We start from the raw sequence: 16249 nt of genomic DNA, 5'->3' as shown, positions 1-16249 counted from the left end.
CCTCTTCTTCCACTTCCGCCAACATGGGCAGTACCTGAGCTACTCCTAAGCCCTCGACGGTGGTCGGCGACATGATCTGAACGTACCCCGACGTGATCTGATCTGAGCCAATTTCGAAGAGACTTAGATTTCCTAAAACTACTCGGTTTGCACCAGCCAATGTTTCTCAACCCATCTGAAATTTATAGTTTGATAATTTTTAGCACCTCATCTGTGGCATTCACAAAGTAGAAACAAAACAGAGTAACACGGGATCCATACACAAATATGACCTACTACACTAACCCTAGAAAACCAAATTCCACAGAAAATTGAATCAGCAATGGGAATGTACACAAAGGTGACAACTACGCATTACATGCATGTTAATCAAGGATTCAACACATAGTAAATGATAATGATCCGGAAATACGACAAAATATGAAAAGAAATAAATTGTGAGAAAGTTGAGGCTTTTACCTGATGAGATATTGCACTGTAAAGTTCCCTAAAGTTCCTCTCATATGCATAAAAATGCCTGGGATACAATCTTCGAGAGCACCAGAACACACTCAAAACCATTTTTTTGACGAAAAAGAAACGAAACCAGAACAGACCAAATGTGCAGGAGCTTACTACTCCTGGTCACTAAACACTACGCACCACATATTTTTTTTTTTAATTTTTTTAAAATTTTATTCTTTTTAAATTTATTAAATTTTTCTACTCATTCTCTATTTACCACACATTTAATAAAAAAAAATTTAAAAATATATTGTATGATATGTAAGATGATGGATAGACTTTTTCTTATAAATATGCTATGCACATTGAACAAGTCTATTCATCTTACTAAACCACGCATCATATTTATTTTTATTTTTTTCTTATTAAATATGTAATATATTGATAATAAATATAATAATTTAATTAGTTTAAGAAAAATAAAGCAAAAAAATTAAAAAATTATGGTATATGATGTAAAGAGATGATGAGTAGTAAAATTCTTTTTATAATAACCAGAAATGTTACAATACAAATTATTCTGTTAAATAAAGATGATTAAAAGAAAAAAAAAACGTTTATCAAATAATTTAAGCCTGTTTTCCAACTGATGGGAAGGCTAGCGAATAGAAAACATAAGATCATTTTTACCGTATTTTAAATAAAGATCAGATATTTTTATAAAATAATTTATCAAAATAATATGGGGTAAAAAAAAATTATAAAAGTAATATATTCTTAGCTAAATATATTCAATTTTGAATATGATTATGAAATGTATATTACACGCATCAGTTTTTAAGAAATAATAATTGTTTTAAATTATTAATTTTAAAAAATTAGTTTATTATTACCATTTTAAAATGACTTGGGTTCTATTATTATTATTATTTAAAAAAAAACACCATAATAAAAAGATTTTATAAAAATAAATTTATAAGCTAAACAAGTCTAACTTCACATATCTACGAATGCAGTTAGTTCAAGCTATCTGATCTGTTTATATTTTATGAGGAATGCTATGCTTCAACTACTATTCACTCTCATGCTCCGTACTTATAATTTTTTCATAAGATGTGATGGTGTTTTGCATAAGATTTGGGTTCTATTATTATTATTATTTAAAAAAAACACCTTAATAAAAGATTTTATAAAAATAAATATATAAGCTAAACAAGTCTAACATCACATCTCTACGAATGCCAGTTAGTTCAAGCTATCTGATCTGTTTATATTTTATGAGGAATGCTATGCTTCAACTACTATTCACTCTCACGCTCCATACTTATAATTTTTTCATAAGATGTGATGGTGTTTTTCATAAGATGGAGTATTTTTCATAAAATATGAGGTGTGGGGTGATGAATAGTAACTGATGAGAAAATAATTTCATACTTTATTGATATATCAACATATATTTAATAATTCTTTTTACTAAATATAGTTAGTCAAATTTTAATTGTAATTGGTTAATCAGCATAAATTTTGATAAGAAATGTTAGATCTACAAAATATCTTACTAAAGTAAATTTATAAAATAAATAATGTATTAAATAATAAAAATAATTTTACAATTTAATATATTACATCAAGTTATCTATGCTGTAATTTTTTTTTTATAACATCAATATATAAATCAACTATTTATTGAGTAATATCCATAAATTGGGTAGAAGTTTCAATTAAGGAAAATGCTAGATTTCTCGCTGGTGTCTAGCAAGTGTAATTCTATCCGTTCTTTTAAGTTTTTTTTTTATATAAATTTTTTTAATAATTTTAAATATTTTTAAAAAATAAAAAAAAATCTTAATATTATTCAAAAATATTTTCTTAATCACAGAGTAAAATAAAAAATCATAAAAAAATATTTTTTATATTACTTCGTGGTTAAGGAAGTATTTTTTATTTATTTTTTACTTTCTAATTAAAGAAGTATTTTTTTAATGATGTTCTAAATTTATTTTATTTTTTAAAATATTTAAAAGTATTAAAAAATTTATATAAAAAATAACTTAAAAAAAAAACATATGTAAGACAATGCTACACTCCAGCATAGACATTAATTGGTAGCGTTGTCCTTTCAATTAATTGGTGAAAAATAATGTCATTAATTTTTTTTTAATTCAGTCATTAAAATATTTATGCAAACATTAATCTCCATGGAATAGACATACCAAAATCAACAGTGTAATAATAACTGTCGAAAATTGTTACGACTTTTTAATCACAGCATAGACAATGCACAACGGTCCCTTTCGGCCAACGGTCACAAATTTCAAATTCAAATATCCTTAAAGCAAACACCACGAAAGTAAAGAACCAAGAACGTTCTCAACACCCTTTCTATCGTCCAAATTACTTTCTTGCCGCAAGAAAAGCTATTCGCCACAGAAACTCAAGGTTTTCCCTGTTCCCAGTCGCACAAAACTCCAATTTCCATGGAAGAGACCCGATTCGATACTTATCACCAAGACTTAGAAACCCTAGTTCCAAATTCCTCAGTCTCCGAGGCCTTCGATTGGGAAAAAGTTGAACCCTTGAATCAAGAACCTAAATATTCTGCCGTTAATGACGCGGGCGATGAGTCTTTGGTGGATTCGATGCTTTGTGACTCTGGTTCAAGACTAATCCCTTATGGGTTTACCAAATCCAACTGTACAGGTTAGTGTTATTAACCCCAAGATTTTTATCATACGGAATTAGTCTTGGTTTGGTTACTAAGAAATCGAGGGGAGTGAAAAGAAATTAAATTATGGGGCTCTCGAAAGTTGAAACAAGAAGCCTCAAGCATAAGATCGCGTTAAACATATTTTGGTTAATGAATTTTATTCCTTTTCCAGTCGTACTAAATTATGAACAAAGAGATGTAAGTTTTGACATCTTTCTCTTTTTCCTCACTACATTTCTCAGCAAACAAACATAGGGCTAGCGGTCTTAAATGTCAAATAGCACCTCTTGGTTAGCATATGCTACTTGGAATTTAGGAAAATGATACTTAGCACCTCATTGACAACCATCGATGGAATTTTTTCATTTTCTTTGATAAATTCAGGAAATATTATTATAGATAAAAATAAATATGAAAAGTCATTTCCATTTGGTTGTGAAATGGGGTGCTCCCTAGCATGATCCCATGATTTATCACTGAAGTTCCTCGAAATCCACCAGACTGACACTTTACCTTTCTAAGTGGATTGGAAAAGCTTGGGGGGGGGGGGGGGGGGTGGCTTTTAACATTCTAGTATTAATTTACTATTTGTCTGCTTGAACCAGAAGAATGTGTGCTGTTTATAAATGCTGGAGGTGAGGCTGCAAACGAGGTAGATTCCAGTACAAAATTTGTCGGTGACACACATTATGAAGGGGGAAATGTTTTCCGAACTAATGAGTCAATAACTGAGGGCGGTGATTTTCCATTCATCTATCAGTCTGCACGATTGGGAAATTTTTCTTATCATTTCAATGATCTTCCTCCTGGAGACTATTTTGTTGACCTTCATTTCGCAGAGATAATAAACACAAACGGACCTAAAGGAATGAGGGTATTCAATATATATGTCCAGGAAGAAAAGGCAAGTAAATTTAAGCAAAGGTCTCAATGCGTAAATGTTTATATACAGTATTAAACTGACCATGGTGCGATTTTGGGGTCATTGTCGTTTGTCAATATGGCAGGTCCTATCCGAGTTAGATATTTTCTCTGTAGTTGGAGCTAATAAGCCATTGCAGTTGGTTGACTTGAGGGTATCTATGAAGGAGGATGGAGTAATTGTGATAAGATTTGAAGGGGTCAATGGAAGCCCAGTAGTTAGTGGAATTTGTATTAGGAAAGCGCCAAAGGTTTCAGGTAATAATCCTTGCATTTCTTTTGCTTGCTTTGTTTTAGTGGTTAATGACTGTCATATATGAATATTTTTTAAGAAAATTTATATTTACTTTATGATTTGGGTGCAGTTCCTCAAGTGACACATGAATATCTTAAATGCAACAACTGTGCTTCTATGATAGAAGTTCCTTCAGCTCAGGTTACACAAAACTTACTTGAATAGTTGAACCATCGAGGCTTCTTAATTGCTGCTTACGTGGGCTGTTAATTTGGGGTTTTCAGAAGAAGCTACTGGAAACGAAATCCACCATGAAATATGAGCAGAAGATAGAAGAATTGACCATGCAGTGTCAACGAAAGACAAAAGAATGCTATGAGGCTTGGATGTCATTGACTGCGGCAAATGAACAGCTGGACAAGGTCAGGATGGAACTTGACAATGTAATGTTTAACACACTTTCTAAAGGTGAGCTTCAAATATTTTGTTTCTTTGAATGTTGTGATAGAAGGGGAGTCTCTCAGAAAAACCAATGAATTTTTTATAATAGTATATAATGGAAGTTGAATGGTTGAATTATGTCAATATACTTTATGTCAATCAAACACGCGTTTGAAGGTCTGCATTTTAACTAGTGTTTGAACATGCGTTTTAACGTGTGGTTCAACATGTGTTTGAACGTCATTGCAACACAATTAGTCTCCCAGTTACAAAATTTTTTTGGATATCCTTAAGGATGATGGTAATTCTAGATTTCCTATGAAGTATTTCTCATATTCTACGCATAGGGTAATGTTAATTATTTATCCATCACAAGAAAAATGAAATGGAAGAAAAAAGGATCTATTGCATTAGTGGGTAGTGTTTTTAAGTCAGTTTTGCCTCAGAATCGCTTTTAGAAGCCTCTTTGAGTTCAACTATAAGTCATCCAAGGCTTTGTACTCGCTTAAGACAATAACCTTCCTGACCTTCTATTTTTTCCTTGTTAGATCAAACTATGGAGAAACAAGCTGAAAATCTGAGGAATATCTCCGGTAGCTATGAGCATGATAAGCTATACTGGGCAGCTGCAATCAATATTTTACACGAAAAAATAAAGGTAACTGATAAAAATTGCTCTTACTGCTTACAGGTCACAATCATTCTAGAAATATTTTTAATACATAATCCACTATTAAGTTTTGAGCATTTCTGCAAATGGTTTGAATTCAGGTGATGAAAAAAGAGCATCTTCAGCTTTCTTGTGAAGCTCATGATTGTGTTGATTCAATTCCTGAGTTGAATAAAATGGTTTTTGCAGTTCAGTCTTTGGGTATGTCTGAGTTACAAACCCTTCAGTGAAGAATATTTCCTTGAGTTAGACTTAACATTGAAGGTTCTTATGTTGATGTTTTGACTGTGATGTCCCATTGAAATGTTCTGCAGTTGCCCAGTGTGAAGATCTCAAAGTGAAGTACAGTGAAGAGCAAGCTAAGCTAAAGAAACTCTTTAATGAATTTCAGGAGGCTAAAGGCATGTTCACTTTTATTCTAAATAAATCATCGAAGTTTGTGCTGCTTTGTGAAGCTTTTTAACTCCACTTATATATTGTGTATCAGGGAATATCAGGGTTTTCTGCCGCTGTCGTCCCCTAAGTAAAGAAGAGATGTCATCTGGTTCTACAAAAATTGTAGACTTTGATGCTGCGAAGGATGGATGTCTTGGAATTCTGACTGGTGGCTCCACCAAAAAGTCTTTCAAATTCGACCGTGTTTACACACCAAACAATGATCAAGGTATAAACATATGTTTATCTTTTGGTTGATAGAGTAGCAATGTTTTGATTGTGACATGAGTATTAAAAGCTATTTTGGTTGGCTTTTACAGTTGATGTGTTTGAGGATGCTTCGCCAATGGTGACATCAGTGCTAGATGGCTACAATGTGTGCATATTTGCTTATGGGCAAACAGGGACAGGAAAGACATTTACAATGGAGGGTACTGAGCAAAACAGAGGAGTAAATTATAGGACTCTTGAGCACTTGTTTAATATTGCCAAGGAAAGGAGCGAAACTTTTACGTACAGCATAGCTGTTAGTGTTCTTGAAGTTTATAATGAGCAGATTAGAGACTTGCTGGCAACATCTCCAGCATCAAAAAAGTAAGATTGCTGTTTCTTTCTTCAAATGCGAAAATTAGGAAAAAAAAAAAAAATCATCAGCCAAGTTTTGAAGCACATTAGACTTCATGGCATGATCTCATCCAAGTTAGTCACTTATCAACATTTATTTTGGGTACAATAGGTTGGAGATAAAGCAAGCTCCTGAAGGATTTCTACATGTTCCTGGAATTGTAGAAGCCAAAGTTGATAACATCAGGGAAGTCTGGAGTGTACTGCATGCTGGAAGTAATGCTAGGGCTGTTGGAAGTAATAATGTGAACGAGCATAGTAGCCGATCTCACTGGTACCAAGTTCCTTCGCTACTATGTTCCTTTGCTCCTTTCATTGTGCATAATTACGGAAATATTTGTATCATCTGTCACGTGTTCTTTCATTAATGATTGACCATATTTTTCAGCATGCTTTGTATAATGGTAAAAGCAAAGAACTTGGTGAATGGAGAGTGCACCAAAAGTAAGCTTTGGCTTGTAGATTTGGCAGGCAGTGAGAGGCTTTCGAAAACTGACGTGCAAGGGGAGCGCCTGAAGGAAGCACAAAATATAAATAGATCGCTTTCAGCTCTTGGAGATGTCATATCAGCTTTGGCAACTAAAAGTAGTCATATCCCATACAGGTATAAACTACTTCTTGCTGCTTGCCTTGCTGTTGTTCCTCCATCACGGTTCGCTTTTTATTCTAACAATGTTGGTTTTCTGTTCTAGGAACTCCAAATTGACTCATTTACTTCAAGACTCATTAGGTATATTTCAATTAGTCTAAATATGAGTGCCTGTGTGTTGACCGCGGGGGGGTGAAACTTTGCTTGTAATCCATGCTATCAGCATTACATTTACTTCAGGCTTTGACCTCCCAGGCCTTTATTGCTTCTTTTCCATGTATTACAGGGGGCGACTCCAAAACTTTGATGTTTGTACAAATTAGTCCTTCAGACAAGGACTTGGGTGAGACTTTGAGTTCTTTAAATTTTGCATCTCGGGTTCGTGGGATTGAGTTGGGCCCTGCCAAGAAGCAGCTTGATACAAGCGAACTGCAAAAGTTGAAAGCAATGGTGGGTCCTTTTGATTTATAACTACAACTATTCGTTCATTTTCTATATTCACAATTATTTTATAACAGATAGTTCATGATGTCATTGAAATATCAAAGGCAGTACAATTACAGAGATGCTTATACAATAATTTGTTGCTTAACCATATCTGGAAACTAATGCACCAACTTTGATCTTCCATATCTTTACAACACCGGGGCCAAATTATAAGCAACACCATTTGCTTCTCTACCAATATAACTGAACTCTATTCAAAACCACTAGATAGATTCTTGATGTCAGCGAAAAGAGCTTCTTGCACAGGTTCATTTTAGGTAGATTCTGCCTGTTGATAATTGTCTGTGAATCACTCTCAGTGAAATTTGTTTGTTACCCATACGATACGTGAGTTGAAGTCCTCTCAGGATAGCTAAAGCTTCCACATTATCCACGTCCTGTTCTCCATACCCTGCTTTACATGCTGCCATTACGACACTTCAACTTTCATCACGTAATACTACTACCCCACCCTTAGGGCGTTTATGCCACTCCAGTACTCTTTCTTTTTCTTGAGTTTTCCCCTTTGATTATATGTTCCTGTAGCTATGGAACAGGTTTAAAGCTCCCTGAACAGCAGCTTCCATAGGATTGATAACTCTAGCTAGATGAATAGCTGCATTCACACTTTTTCAAGTTACAGTAATAATGTTTAAGTTAAATTTTAACTTTGATCTTTTAACTTATTTATTTCTATTGCATAAAGCTTGAAAAAGCAAGGCAGGAATCCAAATCCAAAGATGAATCTCTGAGGAAGCTAGAAGAGAACTTACAGAACCTTGAGAGCAAGGCAAAAGGCAAAGATCAGAGTTATAAAAACCTACATGAGAAGATCAAAGAGCTCGAAGGCCAGATTGAATTGAAGACAGCCATCCATAACCAGTCTGAGAAGCAACTTTGGCAATTATCTGAGAGATTGAAGGGGAGGGAAGAAGTCTGCAGTAATCTCCAGCAAAAGGTTGTTTTCCACTTAAATTATAGTAGATATTATGCTGTTTTTTTTATTTTTTTTTATTTTTTATTTTTTATTGCTAAATTCGGATTATTTCTCCTTAAGGTCAAAGAGTTGGAGATGAAGCTCGTAGAACAACAGCACTCAGAATCTGCATCTTTTCAGCAGAAGGTTTGTGTATCAAACTTTAAAATCTCTCTCTTGAATAGGGAAGAGTTAATGTTTTTAGAATTTTTAGTATGCATTATTTTATTTTTTTTCTCAACATATTTGGTGGAAATTTTATATCTTGAGGAATGTAGACTTCACACTCTAACATGCAGTACTTTATGGCTAGATGATATGGCTTCTTGGATATTCTAGAATTCAGTTACTTCTTGCTCAACCTTCTTGGATATTCCATTACTTCTTGGATATGATTTCAGTAATTTACGTTTGGCGATGTTGAAAGGCTGAAAAGGTTAACCACAGTTTTACTTCAAGCAGGTTAAGGAACTTGAAAACAAGCTCAAGGAGGAATTGCAGAAATCAGAGTCTTACACTGTCAGCCTTCAACATGAGGTTGTGAAAAACTCAGTGGTGGTAGTTTTTATATCAACTAGTCATAGGAAGTTAAAATTAATGATGTTGTTTATTTTTTTACTGTTTAATCAGGTGAATGAGCTGCAACGAAAACTAAAAGAGCAGGAACAAAATTCAGAGTCTTGCTTACTTCATCAAAAGGTATTTTTTTTTTTATCATTTCTTTTTACCATTGGCTAATTTCAATTTTCAGTTGAGTTTTCTAATGAAATATTCTTTGCGTTCTTGGACTAGTTTCAGTGTTTTATAAACAGGCCAATTTTATGTTAAAAAATATGTCCACATTCTTATGAAATGTTCATAATTTCACAAACAAGCATATCATATGGCTGAGTTACTTTTGCACCCTGTTTACCCTGTTATATGTGATATTCATCCATCATGTCATTGTCATTGCCTATTTTTTTTTTTTCTTGAGAGAAATCTTTCTAATGTCTAATATTTTTAATGAAGCTTCATGAGTTTTCTTTTCCTTTTTAATCTTAATCTGCTTTTAGGGAAATTGTAAGTTGTGAGATGTAACTGAAAAGGGGAACTAGAAAATGACTCTCCTTGACATGTTATCGCAGATTAAGGAGCTTGAAGATAAGTTGAGGGTGCAAGAGCAGCAGTCTCAGGGTATTCATGATTGCACTGATCATGCAGTTAGAGCCAGTACTCCTAAAACCTTTATAAGAGATGAATTTATGAATGAGATTGAGTCTCGTATACTGAGAAGTTCAAATTCAATAAACCGCCCGTTGAGTCAAGGTTCTACTTTGCAAAAAGGAAGTGATTCTCTCCATGAGATGAGGAGGAAAAGAGACTTCAGAAATGCTGATGTAGAAAACCATATTTTTGTATCTTCTTCTTTAAATGATACCAAGGTTAGTAGGAAATCTGATCCACCTAAAATTGCAAGGGTTATGAGAACAACAAAGCTAGTCACTGCTACTCAAGGGCCCTTGACTCACAAGAGGACCAGCAGAGATCATAACCAAGGGATCAAGGAGAGGGAAAATAAGAAGAAGATCTGGTCATGATGGTGAACTAACTCAACAGAAGTCAATTTGTTTATAATGTTGACTTCCTATTTACATTAATCTTCCATGTAGATTGTGCACAAATCATCATTACCATGTAAAACTAAAGGAACAAACGAAATTCTTTGATTTGTTTTTCAAATCATGTTGTATCCTTCTACCTATCTGTGTTAAATGAAGTGTTGCTGAAGTATCTTTTTTAACACTAGTAATTATTAAGCAAGACTATGTTGAATTGGATGGGGTGCATTTTCTGACTGCCGTAATGGGGAAATCTGAGTGCCCCTGCACACAATAATGTTTGGTAGACAGGCTCATGCCTGTCAATGGCTCAAACCCCACCACAATTTTTAATGCTGTCACAACTTAAAAAGAAAAAAGAAAGAAGAAAGAGCCCTGCTGCATGTAAATCAATATGGAGAATATACCATGGCAAGAGCTGTTTTTAGCAAGTTTAATCTAGATATAGCGATTTCTAAGTATCTATCTAGTGACTTTAAATGCATATATATAATTCGTCTAGAGAAATTTTCAAGTATCTAATAAAATCTAACCGTATCAATTTGTTTGTGATAATATTTTTATAAATTTATAAGTACTTCTACGCACTTTATGATTATATGTAGAATTATTAAAAAAAAAAAAAGAAAAAAAAAGGTTAAGATATGTCGAATCTGAAATGATTGTCCTTACCCAAAATTGGCCCATTAAACCTAGGACTGCTCACAATCAAAATCTTACCATCCTATGTAAGACTGAAATATACATTAAAAAAAAAAAAAAAAAAGGGAGAGAGAGAGAGAAATGTATTAATAGTTGAAGATGCAAAAGGGAAGACAAAAACTGCAAAAGCACAAAAGGCTAAAATAGAAATGATGATGAGGCTGGTGGAAGGTGTGGGGTTGAGATATTGTTGAATGCCCAAAGACCAGAAAGAGTCCAAAAAGAAAAAAACACAAAGCAAAAAAGGTGATGGGTATGATATGAAAGCATTTTTCTCGTTTTGTCGACTTACGTATGTGATGGGTTGCTCGGGCTCCTCACCCTCAAGCACGTACCAACCTCACCACACACTGATCTCCACAACAAATCAAACTCTAATTTATAATTTATTATATATTATTCCATGACGACATGTTTCATCACTTAAACGCACGTATATATATATATATATATATATATATTATATAGAGAGAGAGAGAAAGGTAAGGTACAAGATTTAAGTGGGCAAGTATAAAATAGAAAGATCTAAAAAGCGTATCTTCTAATTTCATTATCAGATTGAAACAGATGAATGCATATAACAATTAATTTTTTCGCTCATTATAATTAGGTCTTGCTTGGATAGATAAAAGATCTCATCTCATCATTACAACTTTATCAATTATTTATATAAAATATAATAAATAATTCAACTTTTTAAAATTTTAAAATAATAATAATATTAAAAAATAATATTCTAAAAATATTTTATTCAACTCATCTAAAATCATTTCGTCTCAGATCTAATCTTAAATCACTGTCCAATCGAGCCAATCACGTGGAACGTTATCTTTGTCAAATATTGATAGATGAACCCAGCTTATGACCCAATTGATTGTAGTCATGAGATCATCCAATATTGGTTGGGAATTGGATTCATATTTATTTATACATACATATATATATATATATATATATATATATATATATATGGCCCATCTAATTAAGCAAATCATGGGAATATCAATATTTTTCACTGAAATTAGAAAATCAGGCTCCAATCCTATAAAATGATTTCCCTCCATCATATCAAGTCAATATATGTACGTATATATGTGTGTGTATATATATATATATATATATTTATATATGAGGTACCAGCTAGCTACCTAGCTAGGTTGGAAGATGAGAAGCACCGTACCATAGAGTTTCCCATTAGCAAGCTGGGTCATGAGCTTCTTGCATATATGCCGGCCAGGTTTAACTTGTAAATGACAGTTGACACCAAACACGACACCAAACACACATCCACAAAGCTGTCATGACCAAAAAAAGCTTACTCCCACCGAGTCTATCACGTTAATCACGCTACTTCGATCATGTTCTGTCCTTTGGACATCTCTCTCTCTCTCTCTCTCTCCACAACAAAAGGCTAATGATAACATATATATATATATATATATAGGAAGGAAAACTTTTGAGTAGGAAAACTTTTGACTCCAAAGAGTTATGTTCATAACCGTATTTATAAATTATCTTTTAATTCAGAAAGATTATATATATTTATATATATATAAAGCAGCTTGTTGGAAAAATATATATGAAAAAAAATTCATGAGTTGATATAAGCCCAACTCGGTATGAAAAAAGCATGCCACCAGCAAGAACTTTAAACTAGTTAATCAGCTTAATAGCTAGCACACAAGGCAGGGCGCCGGAGTTTTCATAATCTACAAGACCGCTTTCCAGGCCTTTGCATAAAACTAGCAAGGAATGTTGCATGAGATGTCTGGAACGATTATAGCATCGCTAAGATCAAAAAATGGCATCATGCCATCATGGAAGGAAGCGTGGCAAATGAGAAATAGCTCACTGTATAGAATGTCACCTTTTTGCCACGATGTAGGCCAAACAAAAGGCAGAGAGAGAGAGAGAGAGGTTGGCCTTGTACGTTACAGGCTGTGATCACTCAGTAATTTACAGGCAATACATAGTGGTGAAGACTGGAAGTCCTAAAGTTCTGATTAGAGGGAGAGAGAGATGATCATCTGATGCAAGAATGGAGAATAAATACGTAAGAACTTTTCGGCTGCATGTTCATGGACATGAAGATCAAGAGATGAGGTAAAATTCGGGGAGGATGCAGAAAGTCATATATTTATTGATCACCATTAAAAGAAGTTGAAAAGAATTCTTATCAGTGGAGATTGAACCAACCAACATTAAAGTTTAAACTTAATCATTCACATGAAAGTGCATTTGACTCGTTCAACACATAAGCCAAATTTAATTAATATAATTGTTTTATATATATATGAATTAGGAATTGTCCTTGTTTATCGATAGATACAGACTCAGGAACTTAATGCTATTCCTTTTTCATCATTGTCGGCCAAACAGTGGAAGTAGAGAATAAAGATAGACAAAGGCAGCAAGAGAAAAGCAAAGCTGATCTCACCCTCACCGGTCATAAAACAGAATGACAATGAGAGGATGCTCAATACGTAGCAATTAGCACGGATGGCGGGGCTCACTCTCCAAGACCCTGAAAAAGCTCCACAACATTTTTAATTTTTGCTATACAAAAGAATATTCTGTAACAAAAATATAAATCTAAGTTCCAAATGCATCGGTATTGGTCTGGTGCAAGTACTTTGTAAAAAAATGATCTCACTGTAAAAAAAGTATAAAAAACTTAATTTTTCTTGATGGAACTCAAAATTTTGTACAAGACTCGTACATTTAGAACTTTACGTTATAAAAAAAGAAGCTAGCTTTAGATGCCACATATCTCTCACCTCTTTCTCATTCATTCAAATGTTGACAGTCTTCCATTCAATACAGTTTCAAACCACCACTTTTTCAGACACCACTAAAGCATGCACATGATCATAATACCACCTAATAATTATGGAGAGCGGCCCTAAGTAGAGAAAAAGAAGACAGATCAGTTGCTCTAACACTGCAGGCCTAGCTAGGAAAAGAGGCTGAGCAGCGAATGCCTTACCCAGCCACTGCTGATCATCCTGTGTTGCTTCATATATTTACGATATTGTTCTTTAGCTGAGCAGGCAGAGACTCTCAGTAAATGGATATCATATTAGAGAGAGACAAACAGAAACGGTGAGAGTTCCAGATATCGAATGACCATAAAACAGATCAAACATATATATATATATGTATTTATGTATGCAGTATGTATTAACAATCCCAAAGTCAAGACCGAACAGATCCCAAAGAGATTATTTAAGGAGGCATGTGCATAATCAAGTTTTCAATACAATATTGGTGCTAGAAATTGAGCATAAAAACCCTGAAAACTGAGTTTAATAAAAGTACTGAACTATTTTCAAATCAAACATAAAATTTCAACTACAGACATATTAATTTGTATAAGCTTAGAGAGAGTCCGACAACCATGCATTGCTTTTCAATGCATCCAAAACTAGTTTTTATTGGCTGCCATAATCGGCTTGATCCAGCATTTACATGCAAAAGAGGTGGAGAGCACTACAATCGACAGCATCAATATTAGCTAACAAAGAACTGAGACTGTTGATCAACATCCTAACGTAAAATAATAAAATATAAACTTGAAGTACAGGGAAAAAAAATCGCTTTTTAGCCAAAGTTTACACGTTGGTCTGCACTCACGAAAGAACATGAACAACCATATACCTAAATGAGTTTTAGATTGATATTTCCCAATTTTCAACAAGCTTTAAGGTCTACCTCCTGATGCTCTTCATCTAGGGCAAAGCACTATATTGTTGCAAGTCATGACTCCACGCTTGAGTTCCATTCCAGCTACTCGCGTTACCGTTGCCACCATCGTTGACGGCACTGTTGGTCGGAGTAGTAGTAGTGGTCACTGGGCCATAAGAGTTCCCAAAAAACCACTCTGTCGCTATCTGATCACCACTTGTACCTTCTTTTCTTGAATTTCCAACACCGCAAGCCTCTGTTTTGGAAATCTCCAGATTCTGAAATACAATGGGCTGCGGTTTCTGCGTATGGGTTTCAAGAGGAATGGAGGGAACGACGCTGTTATCTTTCTGAATTTCCCCACCAAATAGCATGGCCAGCCTCTGCTGCTGAAGCTTCCAGTGCAAGTCTTGGTTGATGGTACTCAGAGATTCGATAGAAGATGCAAGACCGCTGTGAATGTTAATGGAGGTCGTGTTCTGAACTGCAGCAGTACTAAAACCACCAACACCAGCACTTGTCGATGAAAGAGGATAATTAAAAGTCATCAGAGAATTAGAGCTTCCAGATGGATCGAGGGTAAAACAAGGACCAGTGACACCTCCAGAAGCAGCAGCGAAAGTACTCGAAACGTCTCCTAATGAGGAAAACTGGTTGTAAATACCTGTTGTTGGAGGGTGAAGTCTGGGGTATGATAACCCACCAAGCTGAAAATCCATCGCCGGGGATAGACCATGGAAGAATTTTAATCCACCGATCTCTGAAGATGAGATCACTGTGTCTTTGGAGTCCCCGGAGAGCCTCGAAGATGACTTTACCTTCTTGTTTTTCCGGCAACCCCCGCCGATGGGAACGTTGCGCAAAGCCCCACCATTTGTCCAGTACCTTCTACAAGTCTTGCAGAAATGCCTTGGCTGCGTGAGGCTGTAATTGTTGTAGTAGCAGAATTTGGTGTTAGGCGAGTCGCATCGTGGGCACTTTGGGCCTTGCTCCGCTGGCCTTGTGGACGCAGTTTTGCGGCTACCTGAGCCTTGGCTGTCATCTTTCTGGATCACAGGCTTTGCCGGGATGTTATCCGGTGACATCAGAGAGAGAGCGATGTGGGGTAAAATTAGATGTGGGTGTTGCGGCCGGGTTGTTCAGTTTCCTTTTGCAGAGGCAATGGTACCATTCAATGGTTTCATGCACGGGAATGAGAAATGGAGGGAGCTAGAGATGTTGATGGATGGGTGCTTGTGATCTTCATCAAAGAGAGGGGATTGGGACTACAGAAAATAATATATATATAACAGGAGGGTTATTAGAGACTTCAGAACGTTGCGCAAAGCCCTTAGCTAGTACATGAGAGAGAGAGAGAGAGAGAGGCTAGATGATCTGAAACTGAACTGCCAGAATGATAGATCCACAATTACAAGAAAACGATTAATGGGTAGAAATAGTACTAGTTCTTCGTGGGTGATGATAATGAGAGATCTATGACGTTGGTCATTGATGAATCATAATGAAATAACATCTACTGTAGTTCTGGAAGCAGAAAACTGGACTAGAATATATAGGCTAGGAATTGTGGATTACATTTTTATTCCCTCTTCAATTTATACAATAGTATATACAGATTCTTAAATTAAGCAGTACTGTACGTTTAGGTGCTTTAGAAAAAAAAAAAAAGAAAAAAAAAAAGAAAAAGAAAAAGAGGAGTGTATATATAAATCATGTAGTGGAGAGGTTTGGATA

At 34.8% G+C, this 16249-nt stretch overlaps 2 protein-coding genes across 3 annotated transcripts; one reads left to right on the top strand and one right to left on the bottom strand.

Moving 5' to 3' along the window:
• Positions 1 to 2818: 2818 nt before the first annotated feature.
• LOC108983982 (kinesin-like protein KIN-14R) lies at positions 2819 to 10320 on the top strand. 2 transcript variants are annotated; one of them, XM_018955782.2, is made up of 19 exons: positions 2819 to 3144; positions 3760 to 4055; positions 4159 to 4330; positions 4438 to 4508; positions 4592 to 4775; positions 5297 to 5406; positions 5520 to 5619; positions 5733 to 5819; positions 5906 to 6082; positions 6174 to 6447; positions 6590 to 6751; positions 6866 to 7081; positions 7170 to 7207; positions 7353 to 7516; positions 8259 to 8510; positions 8610 to 8675; positions 8991 to 9065; positions 9159 to 9227; positions 9656 to 10320. In XM_018955782.2, the coding sequence occupies exons 1-19, from the start codon at positions 2922 to 2924 to the stop codon at positions 10106 to 10108; spliced, it is 3189 nt and encodes a 1062-aa protein (XP_018811327.1). In that variant the 5' UTR covers positions 2819 to 2921; the 3' UTR covers positions 10109 to 10320. The 2 variants fall into 2 exon arrangements, with proteins under 2 accessions (XP_018811327.1, XP_018811325.1); XM_018955780.2 differs by having other exon boundaries at positions 3757 to 4055.
• Positions 10321 to 14114: 3794 nt separating this feature from the next.
• LOC108983984 (dof zinc finger protein DOF5.7-like) lies at positions 14115 to 16017 on the bottom strand. Its single transcript, XM_018955785.2, has one exon. It carries the CDS (start codon positions 15598 to 15600, stop codon positions 14560 to 14562), a length of 1041 nt encoding a protein of 346 aa, XP_018811330.1. The 5' UTR covers positions 15601 to 16017; the 3' UTR covers positions 14115 to 14559.
• Between the last annotated feature and the right edge of the window lie 232 nt (positions 16018 to 16249).

Source organism: Juglans regia, chromosome 11 (genome assembly GCF_001411555.2).
Source record: "Juglans regia cultivar Chandler chromosome 11, Walnut 2.0, whole genome shotgun sequence".
NCBI classification, from domain to species: Eukaryota; Viridiplantae; Streptophyta; class Magnoliopsida; order Fagales; family Juglandaceae; genus Juglans; species Juglans regia.
Note: the sequence above shows the minus strand (reverse complement) of the source record. Positions and strands in the feature narration are given on the sequence as shown.

Bases quoted from the DNA above. Each gene is read 5' to 3' on its own strand.
- LOC108983982 (XM_018955780.2), top strand. From the start codon at position 2,922: ATGGAAGAGACCCGATTCGATACTTATCACCAAGACTTAGAAACCCTA. The intron at 6,083-6,173 runs GTATAAACATAT...TGGCTTTTACAG, and splicing joins CACACCAAACAATGATCAAG to TTGATGTGTTTGAGGATGCT. The intron at 7,208-7,352 runs GTATATTTCAAT...CATGTATTACAG, and splicing joins TTTACTTCAAGACTCATTAG to GGGGCGACTCCAAAACTTTG.
- LOC108983984 (XM_018955785.2), bottom strand. From the start codon at position 15,600: ATGTCACCGGATAACATCCCGGCAAAGCCTGTGATCCAGAAAGATGAC.